The sequence below is a fragment of the Elaeis guineensis genome, chromosome 9, assembly GCF_000442705.2.
Source record: "Elaeis guineensis isolate ETL-2024a chromosome 9, EG11, whole genome shotgun sequence".
Taxonomy (NCBI): domain Eukaryota; kingdom Viridiplantae; phylum Streptophyta; class Magnoliopsida; order Arecales; family Arecaceae; genus Elaeis; species Elaeis guineensis.
In genome coordinates, this window is record NC_026001.2 from 26908014 (window position 1) to 26934791 (window position 26778).

A 26778-nucleotide genomic window follows, 5' to 3' on the forward strand; every position below is an offset into this window, starting at 1 on the left:
GAAGCAAGAGGTCTATACAATTAACATTTACAATTTCCATCTAGTGCACTTACATCCTATGTATAGGCCTGTATGTATGCTATATGATTATGACATACGAGATGGAAGAAACAAGGGTTTTGCAGCTAAAAATCTGTTTATTGGATTAAAATCTGTTTTAGATTTTATATTAACTTACTAGCTCTAATGCGTAATTGATGCTTGTGATAGAGACCAGTGATGATGATGACGATCCAACCACACAAGTTTGTTGTGGGAGCATCATGAGGAAGAAGACATGACTGTAAAACAATGATTAAAGCACCACCTAGACTGCCCATACATACAACATCATGAAAGTCTATTTCTCACTTGAAGGTTAATATCCGAAGACTAATAGCAGTTGCATGATTTTGCTTCATTGGCGATGTCCCTATGGAAGTGGAACCACCTTGTAGAATGGTACACTCCTTTTTGGTAAAGATCCGTCTTCTTCGTCATCATCAAACTCAAGCACATAGCTGACAAGAACAAAAAGACAAAATGTGGATACAAGAACAAAAATCTTAAATACAAAGAGTTCCATAATGAAAAGGAATGGAAAGAGAAGAATAGTATATTAAGTTGAATAACTTGTCTCAACAGATCTACACTAAAGATTGGCCATAAATCTCCCAACATATATAAAAAAATAGCATCTTAATACTCAAGAGGGAGGCTTGATGATATATGTTATAATCTCAATTAATGAGATGGGGGCTGTGATCTAGTGACAAAAATTAAATGATGGGCAAGAGCTTTGGAGGACAAAATTCCAAAAGCAGATAAGTATGGAATGCAACAATGGTAGAAACAGACGTGAAATTGAATTCAATTACAATTAATACCAAAAGTAAAACAATTTTCTTATGGCATTTAGTATTTATTATATTAAAAAACATAAGGGTTGAAGATAAAATTCGAAAAACAGTTGAAGATAAAATTTGCAAACTTATTCTAGATTTTATGTGATCAATGCATTCCATGGGCTTGAAAACACCTCAATTAGACAGTCCTAAGACCAGTGAAACTCTAGGGTTCCAAATGCTGGGCAGTAAAGAGGACTAGAAATATATTATGAGCATTGTAAAGTTGAGAAAGCTGAAGTGGATGGTTTATGATGAATATTATCGTGAAAAATTTAGCAATAGGAAACAAAATAGAGGAGAACTAATTGAATTGGTATAAGCATTCAAAGCGAAGATTCAAGTTCTTTGTATGGAAAAGATTCAAGTTCTTTGTATGGAAAAGATCTCGAATTTGTTGAGAACTAATGATGACAGCAGATCTAGTTCCAAACAGGAATTAATGGCAAAGCTTTCATTAAAACATATTCTAATGCTCGGTATTGTTGGTTATGGTTATTGCATACATAATAAAATGTCATCAACAATAGAAAAGTTTTTTTTTTTTTTTTGATAGTTACAGCAAAGCATGTTAAAAGTTGCATATTGTAAGTTAAATAATTTCATTCTTAGTGGTGCAAGTTGCTTTCAACAACTTCTCTATATCGATTATTGAATAACATATGATTCCTAGGATACTTGTGAAATAGAAAAGAATGTATCTGGAGTAATAAGCATAACAATAGACTAGATCATAGAAAACAACATTCTTGGTGGTGTTAGTTGCTTGAACAACTTCTCTGTATCGCATAACATATGATACCTAGGATACTTGTGAAATAGAAAAGAGCTCATCTGGAGTTACAAGCATAGCACTAAACTAGATCATAGATAATATGGTATGAAATATCTCTTGACAGAGAGGGAACATGGCTACAAGGACAAAAGACTTACTCTTCAGATTTCCTCTGGATGTTTGCAACATTGTGAGCACCCCGTAAAGAAAAAGAAGAAAGTAAGATTGTAGCACTAACATGAAGAAATATCAAAACCACTAGAAATTAAGCTTTATTGCCAGCAATGAACAAAAGGATGAATGAGAGGATTCTATTTTACATGTATTCAGATAAATGGATGACGTTTACATAAGATTTGAAGTGACAAACTGTAAATTGAATGCATACCAAAAAGTCCTTGATAATTCACATGATCATGCTCCAGCAAGCAGAAGTAATCTCAAATGGTTGGGTAAATCATACCATGCATGCAATATAAACATAATTGACCCAAAATATCTACTTAACCAGATCGTACTGCCAATTAGCATGTGATAGTCACATATGATAACTTTTATGGCCATTGATCAAGATGCATACCAGATAGATTTGGATGTACTGCAAGTTTACAATGGACAATGGATATGAAAGTCGAAAAAAAATGGGATTGAGAGAAACCAAGGATGCGCACAAGCATGTATATATGTTTGCATGCATGTGCATGTATTCCTCTATCTGTCTCTTTCCATATCATATCATATATTCTTTTATGAACTACTGCAAAAAATACAATAAGGTAGAGCCCTTAAAAGACACATCCACCTAGTACCCAACTCATAAATTCTATATTCGAAAATTAACTAAATAATAAAGAAATTTTTTACAAACCAGAACCACAAATTTAATAACTGAAATCATATAAATCATGCAGATTACATTCACGAAGAAAACATGAAAGAGATATCCTATACAAAAAAAAATTCTAAACTGCAATGTCAAATAAACATCCATCATTGAAAGGAGTCTATATTAGAGGATCGGAAAACCAATTATCTAATCATAAATCTTGTTAAAGTCAATAAGAAAAAATAAAAATTCAAAAGAATTTCTTCTGCATTCACCTAAAACCAGAATTTTCAAATATAAAGAAAAGAAACTATATGCTAGTCATATTTCTTTATCAATAAATATGAAAAATTAGTATTGATGCCAAACCAAAAACTGCATGCTTTGGAGACTACAGGATCCAGTATTAAAAGTGCAGTTCAAATGTTATTACCTTACGGTGATTGACCACAGTTGCCTTATACAAAGCTGTAGTTCCAGGATAAACAGCCAAGACCTGCCTGCCTGGGAGAAAATCTGGAGCACCAGAAGGATCATTTTTCTTTGGAAAAGGAATGATGCGTGACATAGGCAGTTTGTACTTCCTGAATTATAACAATACAAGAGATCATAATCACACAGAGATTGGCAAATTATGATTAGTGCAATTTTTATAAGCAAACCATCAACCAACGACATATACATAATAAAAGCCTTAAGTATTTGGTTTCAATCAATTCCTGAATCATGTACAGGTGTGAACTGTGAACAACCACAAATTTTTAGAGCATTTGAATACCATTTAAGTCATATAGATATAAATGTATGGATATCCATGCAGCATAAAATCCATAGTCTAACTAAATTAAAAGTGAATTTTTTACCACTACTTAACGTCTACCTGGCCAATAAGGCGGTAGTTCATAGAAAAGCCCAAGGTGGCACAAAAAAGAACAAAAGAAAATAGCTGAATTTGAAAAAAATATCTAACATGTATGGAAAACAATGATTCTCCATATTTACATATATGACCACTGTTAACGGTAAAAATCAAGACACCAGTGTTGCAGTGGATGCAGTTCCTACCAAGGCATAATGCTAAACATAAGTTATAACATGTGGGAACCTTTTTATGTGAAGTAAAATAGAAACACAGGTCAATTTTATTACGAGGCATATGGTATGAGAGAAAGGTTCAGGACTAAAGGTATACAATTGATCTGCTGGCAAGGAAAAAAAAATTCAAGAGATGCTACATCAGTAAATTTAAGAGTGAACATAAGGTGTACAAGGTGAGAATCTAAGATACATGCAGAGGTGATGTTTAAGGATGCACAACCATGAATACAGGGCCAAAAGAATGGTATGACCAAAATAACTAATCAAAAGAACGTGTAATGGTGCAATACTAACATGCAAAATTTGATGGAGAAAGATTTGTCACACAGAGCTGATCACAGAATGCAGAATGATAAAAACAGAGCATAATAAAGACAATTTAGTTTTAGCCGATGAATGATGTAGTTAGATCATCAGTGAACTTTGAAATGGTGAGGTGGACAAAGTGCATGGTAAGCAAGTTGAAAAGAACCTTTTGATAGCATGGTAGATTGCTGAGCAAGATACAGAGTGGAAATGCAAAACAATAGGCAGATGACACTAGGAAATAGGTCGTCAATGCAGATGTGAAGCAAGCCACTTATAGTTACCATACATGGTGATCAGCAATTTGAGCCTAAAGGGACAATTTACAAAACTCTGAAAGTAGCGTGGAGACGATGATCGTAGGAACTTCAAGACACATGTTCTTCCAAGATGAAGGGTCTAGTGATGCTAGTTCTCAGTACAACCATAATGTCTATACAGAAATGGAACTTTATTCCCAACATATCATGTTTTAAATGTGAATTAAAGACTCCCTCCAACAAGATATTAACTGAAATTCTAGGCACAAGACTAGATAAATAGACTGGAATGTTTGAAGATTAATTCCAGAAAAGGGATTCAAGAACAGAAAAAAGGATGGTGAAATTCACCAACTGAACCAATAGTGTGCAATAGTAAAAAATGGTTTTTTCAAGAGCTGAGATTGAAAGCAAAGGATAGGAAGGGTGAAAGCTATTTCAGACATTAGGCAGAGAAATGCCTCCAACAGGAAAAGAGAGGTGCATTAGGTGCTCATAATCAGTCAGAGAACAAACAAAGAAACAGCTAATACAAGTGCACTGAACCAAATAAATTAAAATGACTAACACAGCGAAATCTGAGATGGCAGGTTTCAAAACTAGCAAGAAGATGTGGATGGCATGTGACTAAAGATTCCTTAGTCAAATAAGCTAATACGTCATGTATTTTGAGCCTTATTTTCTAAAACTTGCATATTTCAGACGGCCTGTTATCAACATTTGCTTTGGGGCTTCTTGATTACTCACCTCAATAGTATGGTTAAATAAATTCTTCAACTCTCTCCCTTTTAACCAGGCCTTTCTACCCATCTTCTATTCTCTCAGATATAGATATATAGATATAGATATATATATATATATGTGTGTGTGTATGTGTGTCTATATATATATATATATATATAAAGCCAGACTAGAATTAGGTCGATCGGATTTGGACTCATCTTTGGTCAAGTCAAAACTCTACAATAGGGGTCCTACATCAATGATCCAAACCGTTGGATGTGATCTACTACCTCAAAACTGTTTGTACACAAAAAATCATATGATTTGGAGACTCCTAGCCTATACATCAAATAGTCAAAAATTAGATAACCTAAATAAAATTAAATTAGATGTATTTTGTGATCACTTGATGCATATACTAGGGATCTTCAAATTATATAATTTTGGATGTGCAAGCAGTTTTAGGTAGTAGATCACATCCAACAATTTGGATCATCGATGTAGGACCCCTATTGTTCAGTTTTGGCCTGTTCAGATCTGAGTCCAAATCCGATCGATCTTATCCGGATCTGTCCTTGTATATATATATATATATATATATATATATATATATATATATATATATATAGAGAGAGAGAGAGAGAGAGAGAGAGAGAGCACCATCATTTTTCTCCTTTTTTTCATTGTTTTTACCTTTAACAGACAACTCATTAACTCATAGAAGCACTAATTCTAGAACATCAAGCACATGTTGGACTGCAATTATCCATTCAAGGACACCTGAATCAAAATATCATATTAGACCTTGTTCAGTCTGTGCAGAATGGATCACCTATGAATAGGCTTACTGCATTTAAACAGACCAGTCAAAACTTTGCCATATTGCTCTTGATCTTGCTGCTTCTTGTCAAGCTTATATAGTATGACTACCCAGGTCACAATATGGTATTAAAGTATATGACAAGTGATACAGCAGTGATTGAAGATCACTTGTTGCACATCACTAAAGGATGCAATGGATGAAAGAACTTGCTCCAAAGGCTTTGTGATCATTAATCTGAGCCACAGAGTGCCAAAATGGCATGATCCTCAACTTTTGAAGGTGTCTTGGACTAATCCATCAAATCAACATGACAAGGAACAAATTAAAGCCTGAAATCTGCTTAACCAGTTCAGATTTTGCTTAGTCTTTAGTTGTCTTGTGCATTTTTTTTTAATTGAGTATGGTGATGGTTTAAAAAATTTTTTAAGCAGAAAAAAGAATGACACACCCTAAAGAATGACATCCCATGAAATCCAATGTTTGGCATTATTCACACTACACTACCCTAAAGAATGACATCCCATGAAATCCCTCTCTTTCTTTTTTCCACTAGTAAATTCGTCACGTCAAAGATAGTTGGGAGCTAAGTTGTTTAAATTTTAACTATATTACCTGGACACTCCATTTAAGTTGTTTGGGAGTGATGATACTTTCATATACTTTGACACAACATGACATGACAACACATGGATGGACATTTCACTCCATACCCTGTTGACATCAGCAAAAAATGTAGGGTGGACATTTCACTCCAGACCCTGCCAGACACTCCCAAAAATGCAGGGCCCTCTTAATTTTAAATGCTGGATACTTTAAGTGTCCTTGTATTTTTTCAATACCAAGTTATCAAGCTTTTGTGGAGACTTCAAGTGAACTGTCCTTATGCTTGTAACATAAAGTTATCCAGATTAGGTGGACATTTTAAGCAAAGTGTTATTAATCATATTGACACTTCCAGTGAAATATCATTATATCATGAATATATATATATCCCAGTTAGTTATCAACTTAAGTGTCTCAACACATCTTAATTAACTTTATATGTACCTAGCAAATAAATTAAACAACATGACAAATCATGGCTACTTTATTAATTTATTTGTTAGATAGCATCTATAACTCTCCTCTATAATTTCTTGTTTTTTGAGTAAGCATCAAAATGCACAAGCACATGTATACTTGTATGTTATATATACCCATGCCTCAGTTTTTAGACGTGGTTGTGTGTACGTGTGTGCATGCACATGTGTGGCTGGTTTTATAAGTGGACTGCATTGAGATGAAAAGCATTGTAAGGAAGACATTATTGAGAAATAAAGAAAAAAGCCTGGCACAGCTGCTTTTCCTACTCTTAATCCTTCTTTTTCCCATATTTCTTCTTCTTATTTCTCTCCTCCATCTGCTAGTTTTCTCTTTTCTTATATATTTCTGTTGTTATTCTTCTTCTTGCTGGAATATTTGAACTGTAGATTGGTTTTTCAGCAGGATAATATATCAGATTTGTTAAAATCTTATCCCTCTCACTTATGTTTATTAATTTATTACCGTTATTCTTCTTTTTGCTTTTTGGTAATGCTGTTATTCTTCTTTAATTGCTTGATGCTGCGTAGCTGATTCAGTTGTGTTATAAACTAGCTTGATCTGATATGAATATTTCTTTTCGCTTCTCCTAATCTCCTCGAGCCTAACGATTGATTTTTGCTTCTGGGTCTTGTTAATTAACCAATTGACCTTAAAAGCTTAAGCTGAAGAGAATGGATAATGACATATATTAGGTCCAACATTCCCCACTGAAGCACATACATTGAGACTCATGACCTCCAGCAAACTTAGGCAAGATAACAATCAGGTTAGTTAAATAATAAGTGGCATTTTGAAGGGAATCGAACCCATGGCCTTCAGCAAACTTTGGCTTTGTTGCCATGTTAATTGATCAACTGGTCCTAAGACCTTAAGCTGATAGCCACCCCATTAACTGGTCCCAAAAGAAGGGATCATCAACAAGTTCATCTAACTTGACATAAAGAATGCCCTAGAAATCTTGGCCATAGTTTCAAAACATCCTATTACCACCCTGGAAACCTTAACGGAGCTGCATGAACTTTCTTTTCCTCTTCAAGCGAGTAACATGTTCAAATCCCTTTTTTTCCCAATATAGGACAGGAATCACTCAAATTTTGATCAAGCCTTGATAAACCCTTCTCTGTTTGGCCTGTCATCAGTTATATGCTTTACATCCTACATGCTGAAGTGAGCCAAACATTGTGGCCTTGAGGCCTTCCCTGACTCTTTATGATTTCTTTGAGATAATCCCATGGGAAGAATATGTCAACATCTAGTCCTAAACTTTGAAACATTATTTTCCTTCTATTTATGTTTGCTAGTTGGGTTCCATCTTAGATCATTTTGCTGATCAACTTTTCTTGACTTAAGATACAAGGCCGACATGAAGTGCTCATGCTATCCTCGAAATATTTGGGTACGACAGCATGTGCTAAGAATGCTTAAAAAGTTTCAATGCCTTCCTCTCAGCCTCAACTAGTTATTTGATTGGTCCTATCCTATATCAACTCTGTGGCGGATTTATTCTTTTTTGCCACTGCATCAATCTGGACCATTAATTTCATCATCCATTACATGATCATTCATCTATCTATTTTAGTAAACATGAAAATAAAATTATTTCTTCTTAGGAATGTGAAAAAAGAAAAAAGAAAAAAACCAGCCATCCAAGAAGTATGTGTACTTCACTTCAAGGACACAGGGAAGAAGTATCCAAGTCATTCTATAAATATTAAAGATTTTATTATGGTGGAAAAATGAGAGCTAAAGAATGCTCCCCATCATGAATTTGTGATGAAAATATACAGAGCCATAAATTAGTTCAACATCCTCTTTCTGATGACTTGGAATTTTTATGGGATGTCCAAAAAAAGAATGCTAATATGAAAAACAAAAACAACACAGAATAGCAAGCCCAATCTTTTTGCAACGAGTAAACTGAATGCCAGGAAATTAATGAAAAATAAAGATGAGAGTTTGTGCATAAGCTACCTCTGAACACTTTCTTCATCATCACCAGGCTCCTCATCAAGCACTTCAAATCTGCACATTTCATTAAGATTCACAATATAAAGAGTACAATATGATATCCCAATAAAACCCACTAAATGTAACTATGATCTTGCACATGCTTTTAAAAATAGAAAATAATAATGATTACAATTATCTCATTACAATATACCAAACTATGTTTATTTTTATCTTTGTGGAAGCCATCCAAATAATTTCAGCTTTTTTTCTTTTTAAACAAGTAATGATGGCTATTATTAACCATTGCACCTGAAAAAGTTAGAACATGAATTCACGGTTTCCCCTTGAAGAAGTAAGAAGTAACCAATCCTAGATAAACCAGGATAAATGATATTAATTACAGTTATCTGTAATGCAAAAGAACATTCTTATTTATAAATAAGGTAAGATAAGCCTAATTTTACATCATATGTGTTAGATGCGTATGCACCCAGATTTTGAGACAGTATATTTAGTTGAGACACACTACGTGCAATGTTTTCTGACCATGTTCCAAAAAATACAGTGCATGTGGCTACATGTACGCCCACATATGACTGCATCTCATTGCATACATGTGGTTACTCTATGCAGCCATACCACATATGGATTGGAGATGATGATCAACTTAACATTGTGTGACAGCATATGTGGCCCGCTTAGCAATGTGCGAATGCATATGCCATCTCACTTAGCATTCTGGAGCCACATATGCATCCCAACCTTATATGGGCCCATGTAAATGAAGCAGATTCAACCTGATGGGTAGGTTTGACATGGATTTCAGATTGACCTGATAAAGCTATCAACAATGTTAATACGTTGACTATGGTATATTGCCATTGGGTAATACATACTAAGTATTGTTATTAATATTGCCATTATCTATTGAAAAAGAATTACTATCATTATTGTTCTTATTATTGCATTTAATGCATTATATTTATTTTTAGATAGTTAAAAAAATAGTAACCACATACACACCTGCATATGCGGCCCTCGTACTACATGTGCATTATACAGTCCCTTGACTAGCCACATACAGTAGCTGCCTCTTAAAACACTATTTCCTGATTTGCGGTGCGTCACTTCTCATGACACAATTATTGTCAATAGGTGGCAAGATTTTAAAGAGTTAGATTAGCTTCTTTATGCACCTAAGATTTTTACAGTGTAAATTGGGACATTGCACCTTCAACAACAGCCATTGATGAAGCATCTAGGATTAAGTGACCATTCTGGTCATTGGGCAATGTTAGCTCCACCTTGCACATGGGTATGGAATGTTGTGTCTTGAGTGGTTTGTGGTTTGTGAGTCTGCTTCTTAAAATCGTATTGCTATGTACCAGATTTCACTAGATTTACCATAGAACAGACTGCTATAATCGCTGTTGGACCAAATCAGGGTGCAAGAATAGCACATTACGAAGTAGCTGTCATCAAGCATCGGGCTTTTGTCAAAAAAAGAAACCATTGATAGGGATGTCAATAGGCTGACCAATCGGCCTAATTTCTACGGTTCTAGGCATTGTTGTCAAGATGGATTTATTTAAAATTCGAGTTACTTTTGTCAAACCTATATGTTAATGTATGTATTCCCCATTAGCGGGATATCATGACTGGAGAGATATGATATGGCACTTCAGCAATGTTTCAAAATTACAATCCTAATATTAGCTAGCCTTCAGTTGGATGAAATTTTCTATCTGATCATGCACAGAACTCTAATAGTGCATGTGCAATCTTGGAAACTTCAAATTTTGGGGCATTTTGACGTGTGCAAACCTGGACACCTTATGACACTTCATACCATCAAATATGATGACATCATCATCATTGCATGTCTAGTTTTGGCACTTCTAAATTAAAGGATGGGCAAAATTTTTGAACTTAAAGAGAAATAAGTTCGGTTCATTATTCATTGTAAATTTGCATCTTATACATTTTCAAATATCAATATAAGATACAAATATTTACCTGTTCTTAGTTTTTTTCCAAAAGAGAGAAAAGTTGACTCCCTTGACAACATCATAGAGGTTGATAAACCAGACAGAAGATTAAGTTCCATGAAGAAAACCAAGTCAGTAACCCTTAAAAGCTAAAGAAAAGCCACTGGTGTACATTCTGCGAGCAGATTATCATACCTTTGTGAAGAAACGACACACTAACTATATACTACCACAATTGTAAATAAATAGAAAAGCTAAGACTATTTATTGGTATTTTGATAATAAGTAGCAAAACCAAGCTGCACCCTATCTCTATAGTGTTGGCTTCATGCATCTTGAATTGCCAACACCATTCCATTAGTATATCAAAAATGAAAGCATATTACAGTATGAAACAGATTACTATATTTAGAAAATGTTTTGAGGATCAATTTTATGACTTCATTTAAAACCAAAGAATGAAATCAAGATGGCCAAAAAAAAGAACTTACTCCTTGGCATCCTTATCAAAATGAATTACTTTTACAACAAACCACTCATCCTTTTCAGCATTTTCGGCATCATCAGTGACCCTAGCTGCCACCTGAAATAAATAACACTAGTAATTATAAAAACAATACCAAGTTTAGTGATATTTATAAACTAATGTATTAAAAATTGAGATATGATAACCACTCAACATGCCTGAGTTACAGCAATCCCAAAATGAGTTGCAAAAAATGGGAGGAAAGAGAAATTAAAGCACAAAGTCAAGCAGTACACTTGATTATGCAAAGATGCTAGTCTTGATTTTGCAAAGATGATGAAGTCCACAAAGAATGAAACATGCATGAATGAATCAGACTTCTTCCACTTGCCCCCAAGTGCTCCTGACACAATGATCTACTCTGATCCACTTCCAAAGCTTTCAGTTATGAATGATGGTCCCACCACAGATCTCAGGTAAGAACAATGGGAAAGAAGATTCAAAGTACTTTTGGATTTTCATTGTCAGCAATTTAATAAAATTACTGAATGGAGAGAACAAAGATAAGTTAGCCTTGTCATTATGAATGTTTATAAAACAAAGATTCTCAAGCTAGGAGCCCTACTTGCTCTTCGCCTAACATCCATAGGTTGGTCCATCACTCGTAATAGTATCTCCCTTCAACCTGTTTTCTCTCTAATGCATTGAGAACATGATTTTATTGGGTTTACAAACCATTCCATATTAAAGCCATTATTTCACCAACGTCTATACTCCACCCATCATTTAAGCTTTAGTACCATACCCCATAGGGGTCAATATCATATGGTACACCCTAGTACCAATACATTTGTTGGAGCAGCACTGCACCTGTACCAGTGCCATATCGTGACAGCATGGCATACCCTGTAACTCCCAGTATGAGTGGATACCTAAACCTTGTTCCATCCTCTATATTTTATACGTTTTTATTACAAGAATTAGATGATTAAGAGTATCTTCCCTTCTTTTATGTATGAGAAAGATATGTATTACAATGGTCCATTGAAGATATTACAACAAATATGGAATACAACTAATTTAACATAAATGGTTCCCAACCTAACTGGATGGACTATCATTCTATATTCGGATTTCAGATACCAGACAGAGAAAACAACAGCCACCCACAGCCAAACAGACTTGTTAATAGGATATGGCTCAGTCTTCCTATCAGGTTTGAAGTACCATGGTACAGGAGTGTACCAGTTACATACTAGCACAGTATGCACAGCACATGCTCATATTCACTCATGATATGCCAATATAGTGCCAATACAGCACACAGTACATACTGCAGTACCAGGTGGCACTTATCACAGTATACTCTATTTATGCTTCTTATACATGAAAATAGAATGCAACATCAGCTTTTTTCCTTGATGGTGACTGCACTACTATATATTAAATGTTCAAATCATGTGTATGAGATAACATGATAAGATCCTCTACATTGACTATTGGACATTAGGCGCCAAGGAAGCAATCACCATTGCAAATGCACAACAAAAATTTTGCGGAAAACAATATAAATTCAGGATTTATGCAAAAGCTTGATTTACTGCCGCCAGCACTTCTCCTCTATTAAAAATTACAAAGGAGAAATAACAAAGAAAGGAGAGAGAAATTATAAGAACAATTTACCAAAACATTATAGCAGCAGAAGGAATCAAATAAGAGAGAAACATGACTAATAGATTGGACCTCTAGCATCTTCTAAATACCATATTCACACTAAATTCTATCCATATAGCCCTGAGATTGGAACTTATATGCCCTACAGCTGATTGTTTCTTTCCCCCTTCTTTTTTTTTTGAGACAATAAAAGACATGAAAAAGCAGGAGCAGCAATATGCCTTAAAGGCAAGCACAGTAATCAGATTTGTCATAAAGGTCAAGAGGCAGGAAAAGAAGTACATATAAGGCATTCAACAGAGAAGATGAAGAGAGGAGAGAAAAAAGAACAAAGGCAAAAAAGAGAAGGGGCGGGGGGGGTGTAGTGATAATGATGTGAGCATATGGATTGCGATAGTCGACTCATGCCCCCTCAACTCTTTTTATACCATTAGAAGCTTAGAGTGGCTGCCCCCCTAAAATATGGATAAAATATATTCCAGGTTTCATATGAGGTTGTTTGTATGGTTCAAGCCCTTTGTCCAGCGAGGACTGTTACAATGTTTCCAATGAATCTCAAACAAGTATTTGCAGTCAACATTTTTAATAGGAACACGCCACATTCCCCTATATCAGTAAGCACAATCAAATCTTCTGGAGCCTACAAATCATGATTCTAACAACTCTAATTGCCAGGCCTTATGGGTTCACAAGCAATAACTTCTGGATAACTAGCTAAACTAGAATCTTTCCACCTAGACACAATTTGAAATTTCATTTTCATCAAACTTCTCCAACTCAAACCATGAAACCTGGAGTAAACAAATTGGTTGGTTTAAGAGCCAACTAAAATGTGGGATGTGATAGCCACCTACATCATGAACTTTATGGATCACCTTCATGATAATAACAATCCAACATGGTAGACCAAAAGGAGGAGCACATCATAGAAAAGTTAAAGAGAAACAAGAGCAAAACAAAAATCAAGTGATCATGTATCTCATAGAAAGATGCCTACGTCTATGGAGAGAATAACCAAACTGACCCTACATGAATGAGCTTTTACCATAGAACGATCATTTGGCTATGCGTCGCTTGACCTTTTTGGCATTCTCTAGCTTATGATAGCAAGTGTTCTCTTACCCCTAGAAGGCTAGAACCATACAAAAGGGGATCTCTATCATTATTATACCTTGTTTTTTTAATGCGCTATAGAAAGGCATCAGCCATAAAGATCTTTATGGAGGCATTTGGTATGGATGATCCACCCAAGATCAAGGATGATGTGGATGGAGATGATGAAATTACTGCATTTGGTTACACCATAGTGATCCTACATGATAGTGATTTCAAATCATCCCCACTTCTCAAATCATCCCCCAACCCAGCGATAGGATACCATCCTCAAGGTCGGAAATCCAAGATCACCTCCAGACAGTGATCTTATGCCGAAATATAAAGACAAAAATATCCCTTAGTCTAGTAAAAAAATTGATATATCAATATAATCGTTAATATATTATATCATAAATATGATATTATATTATATTTGAAATTATATATTATATTTTAATATATATTATATTATAATATATTATTAATCATATGATTGTCATATTATGATTCAATGATAATTTTAAATTAAAGTAATAATATCTTATCATAATTTATATTTATATCATAAATATATTGAATATATTACTTCTATTTGCCTTATTTTTCTAATCAAAGTAAATATCTGTATTAATAAATAATATATTATAAGTATAAATAAAAATATTAATTCTATAATAACAATTAATATATTTTTATAGGATTAATAAGTTATAGGACTACTAAATATATTTTTATAGAATCTATTAATTATTAAGATATTAATAAATATAATAATATTTTATTTATAATATATTATATATGATTAATAAATATATTTTTATGGCATATATTATGGGTAGTTTTGGTATTATATAACCAATAATCTTAGATTCCTATAGAATACCAAAAGGGTTACTCATGGATATCTGAGGATCTTTAATCACCAGACCATAGCCTACTAAACATAATGATCTTAGATCACTAGTGATTAGATCACCACAAAACTTGGATCACCAGTGATCTTATATCACCGTGATGATCCTATTTGGGTCACCAAATGCTACCTATAAGTAATAATTCTTAACTTGGGATGTCCATCTGAGTTTCTCTTATATGATACCCATGGTGGACATTAATCTAATCTCCTTAGATGTCTTGATGGTAGTAATTAGTAAATAAGATGAAGGTAGTTCTCCAGAGAAACAGAAACCACTTCAAGTTAAGTCTGATCAGCCGTATTGTAAAAATAGCAGAGGCATATAAACTACCAGAATAACTAGGAACAAGCATGGGAATGCAGTGAGAATATAGGGAACCACATAGAGAAGGAGAACAAATTTTCGGAAAAAGGACATGACGTGTAAAAGATGCATGAGCTATGGAATGTGTGATGACAAATAAAAATAAAATTGGGGACTAAAATAGAAGAATAGACTTTTCTGTTTTTCTCAAAGTAAAACAAAAGGCTTGAAAAGAGGAGAGCAAGTTGTAGGAATAGGGACATGAAGCAAAAAAGAAATGCATGAGAAATGAAATGAAATGTGTGATGACAAATAAAAATGAAATCAGACACTAATATGAAAAATAGACTTTCCATTTTTTTCTCAAAGTAAACAAGAGGCTAGAAAAGAGATAGTTTAACTGAAATCTAATGTTAAGCTTGAAGAAAGTTTCATATATTAAAAAGATAAAAAGGAAATACATTCTTAATGGTTCTTTCTGGTAGGAATGGACATTCTAATAAGAAAGCATTTTAGAAAAATCATGCATGACTGACAACATAAATAATGGCAAAAAATTTCATTAATTGTTCCATGTAAGGGCATTTCTTGGACATTCCTCATAATGCTTCCTCATATTTTACACATGTTTTCCTTTCCGCATATTGTTATTTAAGTCTCCCACTACTAACTTCAATTTTCTTCTTTATTTTCTCGTCTCTTTGTCAATGCTAATAAATATAATAAGGTCCAGATATTCAAAAAATATACAAATAAGAAAAATTAAGGCATATATTTGTAATAGATTAGGTGATAAATAAAAATATAATGATGTCAAAACGCAATTGATTATCCAACATGAACTATCCATCACAGATCTAATTAAGTACCTGCTCTCCCTTCAAATTAGCAGCCTGCTCAAGTTGGCTTCTCATAGATGCAGCAGAAGTCAATCGAGAAAGATCCGATTCTGACTTCATTCGCTTCTTTTTCTGCTCACTAACTTCTGCAATGAATCACCAACACTTATGCTAGTGACAAATAAAGAACACAAACATATGCAAATTACTAATAGTGCAGGATGTCACCATGTTGTGCCAATTTTTACTAAAGGGGTTGATAGTAGGAACCTTTTAACCATAACCATCTTGACAATGCTATTAACACTAACTGACAAACTCAAAAAGCATTTCCAAATGGAGTTATCAACTCAGGCTTCTTATGTTCAATCTCTTTATTCAGACAACGATCTGGAATCCCCACAGAACATTAAAGCCAGATGCTGATGAAATAAACCGAAGAAATCTCAGTTATTAGAATTCCGGAAAGGGAGGCAGAGAGACAACAAAAGTTGCTGTCTGTGTTGCAACTTTTAGTTTTTTCCCCCTTCCCAACAATAGAAGAAAAAAAATGATTAGATGAGTATCTCTCACCCCTCTTATATGAACACGAAAAATGTATGAAACAAATTTCTTGAGAATGGCCTTAATGCAGTTGCATGATTAAGAACAGATTGAAATTGATCTGCACCTATTTTAGTTGCACAAAAAATTCTCTACCTATTACATTGTGTAAAATGTGCCTCAATCAGATTTTACAATGATTATCAAACGAGAAGTGACATGAAACAATAATTTAAAAATGTGATTGCTGTCAAGTTCAAGCCTGGAAAAAAAAGGTAGAGGACTGATTTTTGTTGGTGCCAGCATTGGTACAAATTATGAAATACTACTGAAGATGTTTCACTAAGCTGACCCCTTACGGTTGGAACTTGGAACCAACAGTGATGATCACATTTTTTTTGTATGTTTCCAGTCCTACCATAGGCAGCTTAAAACATAAAAGCTTTGCCATGCTCGCTTATATGTTAAAAAGAATATAATGTATCACGATCTAACTACATTAAAGAATATATGACAATAAAATATGAACATAAGGCTCCACTAACAAATTTAGTGCTAAATGGCTGTTGATTTTATCCGTGAGCTCTGAAGGGAACTGATAAACAAGTTAACCATGTAGGACTGCCAAATACATGCTGCGAGGCATATCCTTAATGTTGTTTTACTAGGTACAAAAAGGTTGAAGCAGCAATTTTTCAGAATATAAACCTTTTTATGGAAGTTTGAAGTTTTTAGGAAGCCTAAACAAAATATCGGCTTCTTAGTGAAACACGACGATTTCCATCTTGATTGCAGAAATATCCAGCATGCATTTCATATATATATATATATATATATATATATATATATATATATAATTTAAAAAAAGGACACTCTGGTTCCAAGCTTATAACACTAACCTATCTTTTTCCTCTGTGCAGCCGAAAGTCCTGATTGTAGTAAAGCATCCAGATGGCCAATCAATGCACTTGAAACACTAAAATTGCAAATTATATTACAATGTCAACTCAGATATATTCTGCTACAACAATAGAAATTTTCATATAGTTGAAAATAATGCAAACGTTTTTTTATGTGTAGACACTATTGCAGTCCCAGAAATACTAAACCTAAAACAGAAGTAATCAGTAGCCCAAGTCAGCAGACTTGTGAAACCACAATTTCCAAAGATGATAGGCAATGTCCCAATAATTTGCAATGAAAATTTGAATATTTTCATTCCGAAAGGAACAAAATAAACACTATTTAGTCCACAGGCCAAAGGCTCCAGATAGTTCAGATGCGAACATGGACGCCTTATTGACCAAAAGATTTTGACTCTACTTTAACCAGAGAAACTAAAACTGCTCCCCAAATTTATTTTCATTGTTAACTAACAATTACTTTGGGTTATTAATTATACAGCTAGAAAATAAAGTATTGGCCTAAAGTGATTTAGAACTTTATTGATTCATTAGTCAACATCTAAATGATAGTCATGCTGTCAATATTTCAAAAAAAAAAAATGACAAAGGAATGAAATGACAGGGGATATGTTGGTTCATCGAAAAAAAGACTGCAAAGTAGAATTCTTCTTAAAGAGACGAAACTTAGATTTCCAAGAGAGCAAAATGGAAAAGAATAAAATGAAATGAGAACCAAGGAAAAATATTAGTTGCAGAGCTAATTTCACTTGGATATGCACCATCAATATTCTGCTTTTTTTTTTTTACTCTTGTCAAATTGTTGATTTTCCAAGATAACAACAAGGGAAGCATTTCTCATGTGGTTTGATCCAAGGATTCTAATGGAACAATTTCTACAGTATTTTTCTGAGCGGCTTCATATATTGTCATGTCAAGTAAATATCATTACCAGAAGCACGTGATCCACATATACATACTTCCCTGTTGGATTTGTTGTGATATCACATGTAAAGCTTAAAGTTAACTTCAAGCATGTTCACAAGATGATTTAAACAACAGCTGCTGGATTAATTAGACAGCCAGATCTATTTTCCTTGACTAACAACAGTCTTTTTGTACTTTCTGGAACATATTGCTTAAATTAAAAGCTTAATGTAGATGATGATGCTCACCAGCACTTGACCCATTAATCACATTGCTTTTCTAGGTCAAACATCATAAAGGATCTTATTAAACAATATGGAGTTCCAGAACACATATGCACCCCCTGACATTCTCAATAGCTACAGTCCACAGTTCTTAGCACGTACCTCACTTCATTATCTGAGAGATCTTTTACCAGGATATATAAAGTCCGGAGCCTAGTTAACATGGCATCTCCTGATTTTTCAGCAACCACCTCTGGAGCTACACCGGCACGCCAAAATATAAAAAGGAAGCAAGAAAGAAGAAACAAAAGGAGGATTCAGGTTGTCAACAATAATTATGAATACAAAGGCACGTAAAAAAGTCAACAATCATTCTGTTAGCTAATAGGAATAAAAATCCATGAAAAAGAGCATACATTCAGAACAGACAATGTCTATAACATACTTATCATGTCTTTCTATGAGTATGTAACAAACTTTATTGAAGGTTTCAATCTGATATAACATATGCACATGACTGCCTTGGTATCTTACAAATGCTTGCAGCTCCTAATAATCATGCTACATGTGTGATAAGAATTGTTATCTTTAACAAATTTGTTAAATTGCTGTCATGAGATTATCTTTGCTTTGTTTCTGTCTGAGATGTTAGATAATAGGCTTTGTTTCTATCATGTTTGATGTTGCTGTAAGTAATCGGAGGGTGGCTGTTATAGCATGTTACCACTTACCATGAGAAAATATCAACTAGGCATGTTCATTGTAAGTTGTTGGATCCGAAAGAAAAAATCCCATGCCTTACATTGTCAGTTTAAAGATTGAATAGAAATTGTCATCTAAGATGCAACTTGAAGAAGCAAGGATTATAATGAGGCTTAAGTTGTTAAACATTCCATTTGAAAGTAATAGAAACATCATGAGAACTCCCATGATAGGAATTATATATAATATTTCATGGAAAGGAGCATCTTTCATGATTAGAAACATCTTGAAAGTTTTTCAAGCAACTAAAGTATACACCTCCAATAATGAGATAAAAATAAGAAATTAACTTGGAATTCATGTGTGGTTTAGAACTCAAAGAAGTAGCAATAAAAATAAGGAACAATCATCCCAATGTGATGCTTGTGATTTTGGGACATAATTCCTCAAGGACAAACACCTCTAGGCTCCTATCATGCAAATGCAAAAGACAACATTTTGCTTCCTATAATCTAAGCACAGAAATCCCAATTTTAAGTTCAGTTCAGCAAGTCATTGTTCCTTTTCTGATAATTTTGATAAGAGGAATATCAGATTCCACAGCCTTGATGCATTTTTTTAAATAGCAAGAAATAACAGAAATGCTAAAAAAATTGCTGAAAGTTGTGAAGAGGGGATAAAATTTAACTAATCAACTAACTAAAGCATAAAATGGCATGTTTCCGTAGTGTCTTATGCTAAGCTGCTAACTAGGCTGCATAAAAAAGTCATGCAATGGCTTCTCAAGCCTAGTCCGATGAAAGGAAAAAGAAGCCACCAGAACAAACTTCAATAACCAAGACATTTCCAAAGAAAACAAGCATAATGCAAATTATATAATTCATTCGATTTATAAGGAATGATTCTGTAGAGATTTTGTGGTGCCCCCATAGCCTTGGAGATGACCATAGGTGGAGACGGTTCGATAAGCTCCAGATTCGCTATGACGGGCGTAGTCATAGGCTAGGGTGGAGACGGTCCATAGCATCCATGGGGTTTGATGGAGGCTCAAGTGCGGTGTTTGCGAGGCCTAGGAGAAGGTGGACCAAGGTACCGGAGCTCGGGATGAAGCTGTGGGAGAAGCAGCAGTTTCAGCAGGTTAGTCGACTCAAGACTGAGACTGAGTCGACTAAGTCGCAAGTGGGTTGACCTAATCTCAGTCTAGGTTGGATGAAGCTGCGGGAGAAGAAGCAGTTTCAGCAGGTTAGTCGATTCAGATTGAGACTGAGTCGACTAAGTCGTAGATGGATCGACTCAGTCTCGGTCTGAGTTGACTATGTCTCAGAAAAATAGAAAGCAGGATCTCGAGACGCTGTAGCACGATACGCAGGTTAGTCGACTTAGATACAGCGGTACGCAGGTTAGTCGACTCAGATTGGACTCAATCTCAGTCTGGATTGACTATGTCTCAGGAAAATAGAAAGCAGGATCTCAGGACGCTGTGGCACGATACACAGGTTAGTCGACTCAGATACAGCGGTACGCAGGTTAGTCGACTCAATGCCAATCTGAGTCGACTCAGTTCCAGGTGAGTCGACTAAGACTGAGACTTAGTCGACTCAGACATGGGCTGACAGCAGGATGGAGTTTTCTATTTGGTCTACGATTGGATTTTGATCCTAGGATCTTAAGATCTGGGTTTAAGAGGTCTTAAGGAGGCTAATTATGAGAGCATGTGAGATGTGAATGTATATGGGCTTGGTAAGTGCTTTCATGAATTGGGTGAGCCTAGAAAAGTTTTTTAATTAGGTAAGACCCATTGTTCCAAGTATATAAATACTTGTATATGTAACCTGGTTTAGTATGAAATGAATCAATCTTTTTTCTCCCTAAATCCTCATCTCTCTCTTTTCTCTCTGATTGCACGCCATCCTAGAAGGGGCAGCAAACCCTATCCGCCACCTCCAAAGAAGGAACGAAGGGAGGCGCTCCCTTCTCCAAGCAAAACCTAGGTGCCGCCTCCTTTGTGTGCTGTTTGCTGGTGTTCTCAAGTCTCCACGTCCTAGAGAGTTCACAACAATTGGTATCAGAGCGAGATTTGCGTGGAGATGGAAGGGGACGCCAGAAGTTCTCTGTCAAAGATATTTTTTTCAATCAGATCTGTATTGTTTGTGGTTGTTGTTTTGAGACATCATGAGCAGCAGGTTGAAGATTGATTTTGAGAAGTTTGACGAGAAGAAAAATTTCTCAATGTGGAGGATAAAGGTGGAAGATCTGTTGGTTCAGCAGGAGTTGGATCTGACTTTGGAGGAAAAGCCAGAGGGGATGACAGATCCGACTTGGAGTTCTCTAGAGAAGAGGGTCTATTCGCTGATTAGGTGGTGTTTGGCGGACTCCGTGTTGTATGGCGTGCTGGAAGAGAAGACACCCAAAGGATTGTGATCAAGGTTGCACTCCCTATACATGGGAAGGAACATGTGCAACAAGCTTATGCTGAAAAAATAACTCTACAGCCTTCAGATAGAAGAAGGTAGAGATATATTGGGACATGTTCAACAGTTCGACCAACTAAGTACTGATTTACTTAATTTGGGTATGGCTATGAGGAGGACAAGTCCTTGATGTTGCTATGCTCGCTATCCGAAAGCTTCGATCTGCTGGTGACGACTCTGTTGTACGGAAAGGAGACACTAGTCTATGAGAAGATAGTGTCGGTCCTTCGAACAAACGAGCAGAGGAAGCGGATGGTGAGGGATAGTACGAAGGTTTCCCAAGATGCTATGGTGGCCGATGAAAGGCCTGGAAGGGGGAAGGATAGACATGAAGCAGTGGGAAGGCAGAGGTCCCCAAGGAGTATCAGAAAGGTTAGGTGCTAGTGTGCAAGCAGCTAGGGCACATGAAGAGAGATTGTCCATAGAGAAAGAAAAAAAAGGAAGAAGGTTCCAGACCGGAGTCATCCAGTGCAGTGGCTGAGAGCGATGTATCAGATGATCTTCTGATGTTATCGGCTGAACACAGAAAAGAGACAGATCAATGGATACTGGACTCTGCTAGCTCTTATCATTGTACACCTCACCGGACGTGGTTCGCTTCTTACACACAAGTGGGTGAGGGGCAGCGAGTGATACTAGGAGATGAGAGCTCTTGTGGTGTAGCAGGAGTGCATTCCATCAGACTGAGGATGTATGATGGGAGGGTGCGGATCTTGACAAATGTGCATCATGTCCCAGATCCCAGGGGGAGCGTAGTATCACTTGGACACTTGAAGGAAAAGGACTTTGTTTTTAAAAGCGATTCAGGGATGCTGAATGTCTCTAGGGTGACAGGATTGTGATGAGAGGGAGGAGATTGAGGAGTTGTCTGTACCAGATGATGGAATATGTTGTATCCGGAGAGATTGAGGTGATTGCATCAGCGATTAAGGATCAGCTGGAGGTTCAGTCGGTGCAGATTGAACAGCTAATGGTGTGTTTATCGGATTGCCTGTTGTTGGATCACCAGATCACAAGGAGGTGGAGCACCGAGGACAGGTGCATCCACACGTGGAGGAGCACCGAAGAGAGGTTCCTTCACGGGTGATGATGAAGACCATGACCATGGCACGGGCTCTAGGCAAGGTGCAGAGGGAGGTGGAGTCTCCTAGTTGCTCGGACAACGGTGAGTGGGCACCAGGAGAGGGTCTAGAGGTGTATGCATCGGGATTAGATGCTATGGCGGCAACAGAATGCAGGGAAGACCCAGAGACCTATGAGGAGGCTTCCACCAGCCTGAACCATAAGTGGGTCGGAGGCAAGGGAGTGGAGCTGCAGTCACTCCAAATTTTTCCGATGCTACAGCGGAACATACCGTAGGAGCAGTGGCGATCAAAGTCGTTGGGCTAGCGGTGATTAAAACCACTGAAGCAGCGACGAACAGAGCTGTTGGGCCAGTGATTATTAGAGCCACTAGAGCAGCGATGGGCAGAATCGCTGGAGGCACGACAGATGGAGTCACAGAGGCAGCAGCAAGAACAGCTGCTGATAAAAGGACTTACAGAAGAGGTGTCCAGACGCAAGACGAGATCTTCAGCCATAAGGGATGCAGTGGCAATCTCCCAGACAGCTCCAGGACTGAGATATACTACGATGGCGAGGAGGTATACACAGTTAGCTTCCTTCCAGATTGGCCAGATCATACAGAGGATCAGAGCTCGGTGAAGAGTGGTGCTCACTAAGACTTTGGAAGCACCAAGATGGAGACTATAGGAATTTTGTGGTGCCCTCATAGCCTTGGAGGTGACCACAGATTAGGGATGACAAAATCGACTCGACCCGATGGGTATGCACCCTACCCAAACCCGATCAAATCCGAAAAATAGGATTTGATCGAGTTTGAGTTCGGATTTGAGTAAAATCCAAAAATTATAGCATGAGTATGGGTAAGGTATGGATAGTGCTGTTTTCTATTCGAATCCGAATCTGAACCTACGAGTATGGGTAATATCCGAACCCATACCTAAATATATATATTTATAATTCTGTTTTAGTAATTCTATTTTGGTTAATAATATGCATAAAATTATTTTGATTATTTATATGTTCTATGTTGAATTGTAATTCTATTTCTATATTTGATTTCTATAAATCTGAACTTATAAATTATGTTCTATGTTGAATTGATAATTTTATTTTGATTGATAATATACATAAAATTATTTTGTTATTTTTTTGAATATGAGATAAGTATGGGATGGATATGGGAAAATGGGTTATCCGTGGGTATCTCTGAACCCATTGGATATGGGGATGGGTATCTCTTTTCTTACTTGATCGGATATCAGATAGAGTTTGGGTATAGGATATTAAGTTCGGATTTGGATATGAATAGTATAATACCCGATCCAAACCCTATCCATTGCCATCCCTACCATAGATGGAGCCGATTCGATAAGCTCCAGATTTGCTATGACGGACACAGTCATAGGCTAGGGTGGAGGCGGTGCATAGCATCCACGGATTTTGATGGAGGCTCAAATGCGGCGTTTGCTAGGTCTAGGAGGCCAAGGAAGAGGCCTAGGAGAAGGTGGAGCAAGGTATTGGAGCCCGGGATGAAACTACAAGAGAAGAAGTAGTTTCAATAGATTAGTCGACTCAGACTGAGACTGAGTCGACTAAGTTACAGGTTGGTTGACTCAGTCTCAGTCTGGATCGACTATGTCTCAAGAAAACAGAAAGCAAGATCTCGAGATGCTGTGACACGGTACGCAGATTAGTCGACTCAATGCCAGTTTGAGTCGACTAAGTTTCAGGTGAGTCGACTAAGACTGAGACTTAGTCGACTTAGATGCGGGCTGACAGCAGGACAGAGTTTTCTGTTTGATCTAGGATTGGATTTTGATCCTAGGATCTTAAGGTCTGGATTTAAAAGGTCTTAAGGAGACTAACTATGAGAGTATGTGAGACCTAGGTGTATATGAGCTCGATGAGTACTTTCATAGATTGGGTTAGCCTAGGGGAGTTTTTTGGTTGGGTTAGACCCATTGTTCAGGGTATGTAAATACTTATATATGTAACCTAGTTTAGTGTGGAATGAATCAATCCTTTTTCTCCCTAAATCCTCACCTCTCTTTTTTCTCTCTGATTGCACGCCATCCTAGAAGGGGCAGCAAACCCTAGCCGCCACCTCCAAAGAAGGAAAAAAGGGAGGCACTCTCTTCTCCAAGCAAAACCTAGGTGCCGCCTCCTTTGGGTACTGTTTGCTGGTGTTCTCAAGTCTCCACGTCCTGGAGAAAGTTCACAACAGATTCCTACAATCAATTGAGGACAGAGATCTAAGGACATAATTAAATAGATTTAATAGTAATAGTCAGGTTCTCAGTCATTTTGTTGAGTTGTAACAAAGATGTTTAGTTAGAAATAAGAATATAACAGTTAATGCCCAAGGTTTAGGATGTATAGCTCACTTTCTTAAAGTTCATCTCCTGGAAGACAATTCTTAGTTTAGCAGGAAGCCTTCGTTGTCAGGGCACTTGAAGGAGGATTCTGAGTAGTTTTAGCAAGCAAATCAGCAGTATCATGTTCCCACTCCAAAAAATAGCGGTTCTAAAAACTACTAGTAAACAAAGCTAGGCCCCATGTGTGAGCTAATATCCAGATTGCTTCCCATGCTCAACAAAAACATAAAGTGGCATTATTCAAACCATAATTTTACGTGCCTTGTTGAGGTCATTCTTAATGTCAAGATGTATGGCCTGAGTTTGAGCCCTCATGTTAAGGGAGTCATTATTAACTACATTACTTCAAAGAACTCACCCGCGCAAAACGGGAGAATTTTAAGGAAACTTTCCAATTTAATTTAGTCCACCTTCTTTCAGGCTTACTCTATTTAACTTTCTGTAGGATATTTTTAGTAGGATTTATTTCAACAAGGATCCCTTGTACTTAAATTATCCTCTTTGAGTATTATTTTCAGCCATTATAGTTCCGAACGTAGTACGTGCGACAACTAAATGTTCAAAATAATATTCAATTAGAGGCACACTGAGATTTATCTTTGCAGAGGAATTAAATAATACATATGACCTAAATATAAAGATAAAAAAACACTGGAATATAATTTGTGGGATCACCCAGAGTAACAGTTCCATTGGTTCTAACTCTAAATCGCACGTAAGAACTGCCATTTAGGGGCCTTCCTGAACCCAAAAGAGCAACTCGCCCAAATCACGGCAATTGTGTTAAAGATTTAATTTGGAGGGGAAAAAGCACTTATCTCATTTGTTTAAAGTAGCCTCGGAATCTAGAATATGAAATCATTGTTCGAGATTTACTATAACAAATCATGAATAGACTAAAAAACCACCTTTATGAGAAAAATCAAGCAAAAAGGCGCTATTTTTATTACATAATCTTCAAACCTCGACGATAAATCATGCCAAAAATCTAAACAGACAAATCCGAAAACAAGACAAAATCAATCATTCCTTCAGTAAAAAAAAGCAAGGATGAGTTAGAAATGATCGAGTAATCGGAATAAAAAAAAAAAGAAATAGAAAAAGGAAGGGGAAAACTCACTGGATAGGAGCTTCTTCTGGATCTTGTTGATTTCCTGGAGGTACTCCTCCTGCTGCTTCTTCAGCGAGTCCAGCTCCTTCGACTTCTCCAACAGCTCGCTGATCTCGATCCCCGACATCTTCCCCCTCTCTCTCTTGCTCTAATTTTCCTTTTTTTTTTTTTTCTGAACAAGATCGAGGGTGAGTAGGGACCAACGTCGAGGTAAATAACCACGGATTCCAGGCCTCGAAGTATATAGTGGGCTATCACTCGGGATCACAACGTTCCGATCCATGCCAAGTGCCCCCAAATCCCAAATCGCGGCAGCGACATTTTTCTCAATCAATGATTAAAATAAAACAAATAGGATGCAGGGTTCAGCTTATATTTATTACTTGCATCTAAGCAAAGAATATTTGTGGAGAGAGAGAGAGAGAGGATTAAATGAAGGCGTTACCTA

General features: G+C 36.3%; 1 protein-coding gene across 1 annotated transcript; it reads right to left on the reverse strand.

The window, feature by feature from the left end:
* Positions 1–26730, reverse strand: LOC105033744 (SAGA-associated factor 29 homolog A). The gene is made up of 9 exons (XM_010908650.4): positions 26340–26730; positions 18769–18865; positions 17453–17529; positions 16041–16156; positions 11208–11299; positions 8750–8800; positions 2919–3069; positions 1818–1831; positions 1–500 (listed from the first exon to the last, which is right to left on the reverse strand). Exons 1-9 carry the CDS (start codon positions 26455–26457, stop codon positions 413–415), a joined length of 804 nt encoding a protein of 267 aa, XP_010906952.1. The 5' UTR covers positions 26458–26730; the 3' UTR covers positions 1–412.
* Between the last annotated feature and the right edge of the window lie 48 nt (positions 26731–26778).

Coding starts and splice junctions, on each gene's coding strand:
- LOC105033744 (XM_010908650.4), bottom strand. CDS start 26,457: ATGTCGGGGATCGAGATCAGCGAGCTGTTGGAGAAGTCGAAGGAGCTG. Junction 17,530..18,768: donor CTCTCAGATAATGAAGTGAG/GTACGTGCTAAG, acceptor TTGCAATTTTAG/TGTTTCAAGTGCATTGATTG. Junction 16,157..17,452: donor TGCACAGAGGAAAAAGATAG/GTTAGTGTTATA, acceptor GATTCATTGCAG/AAGTTAGTGAGCAGAAAAAG.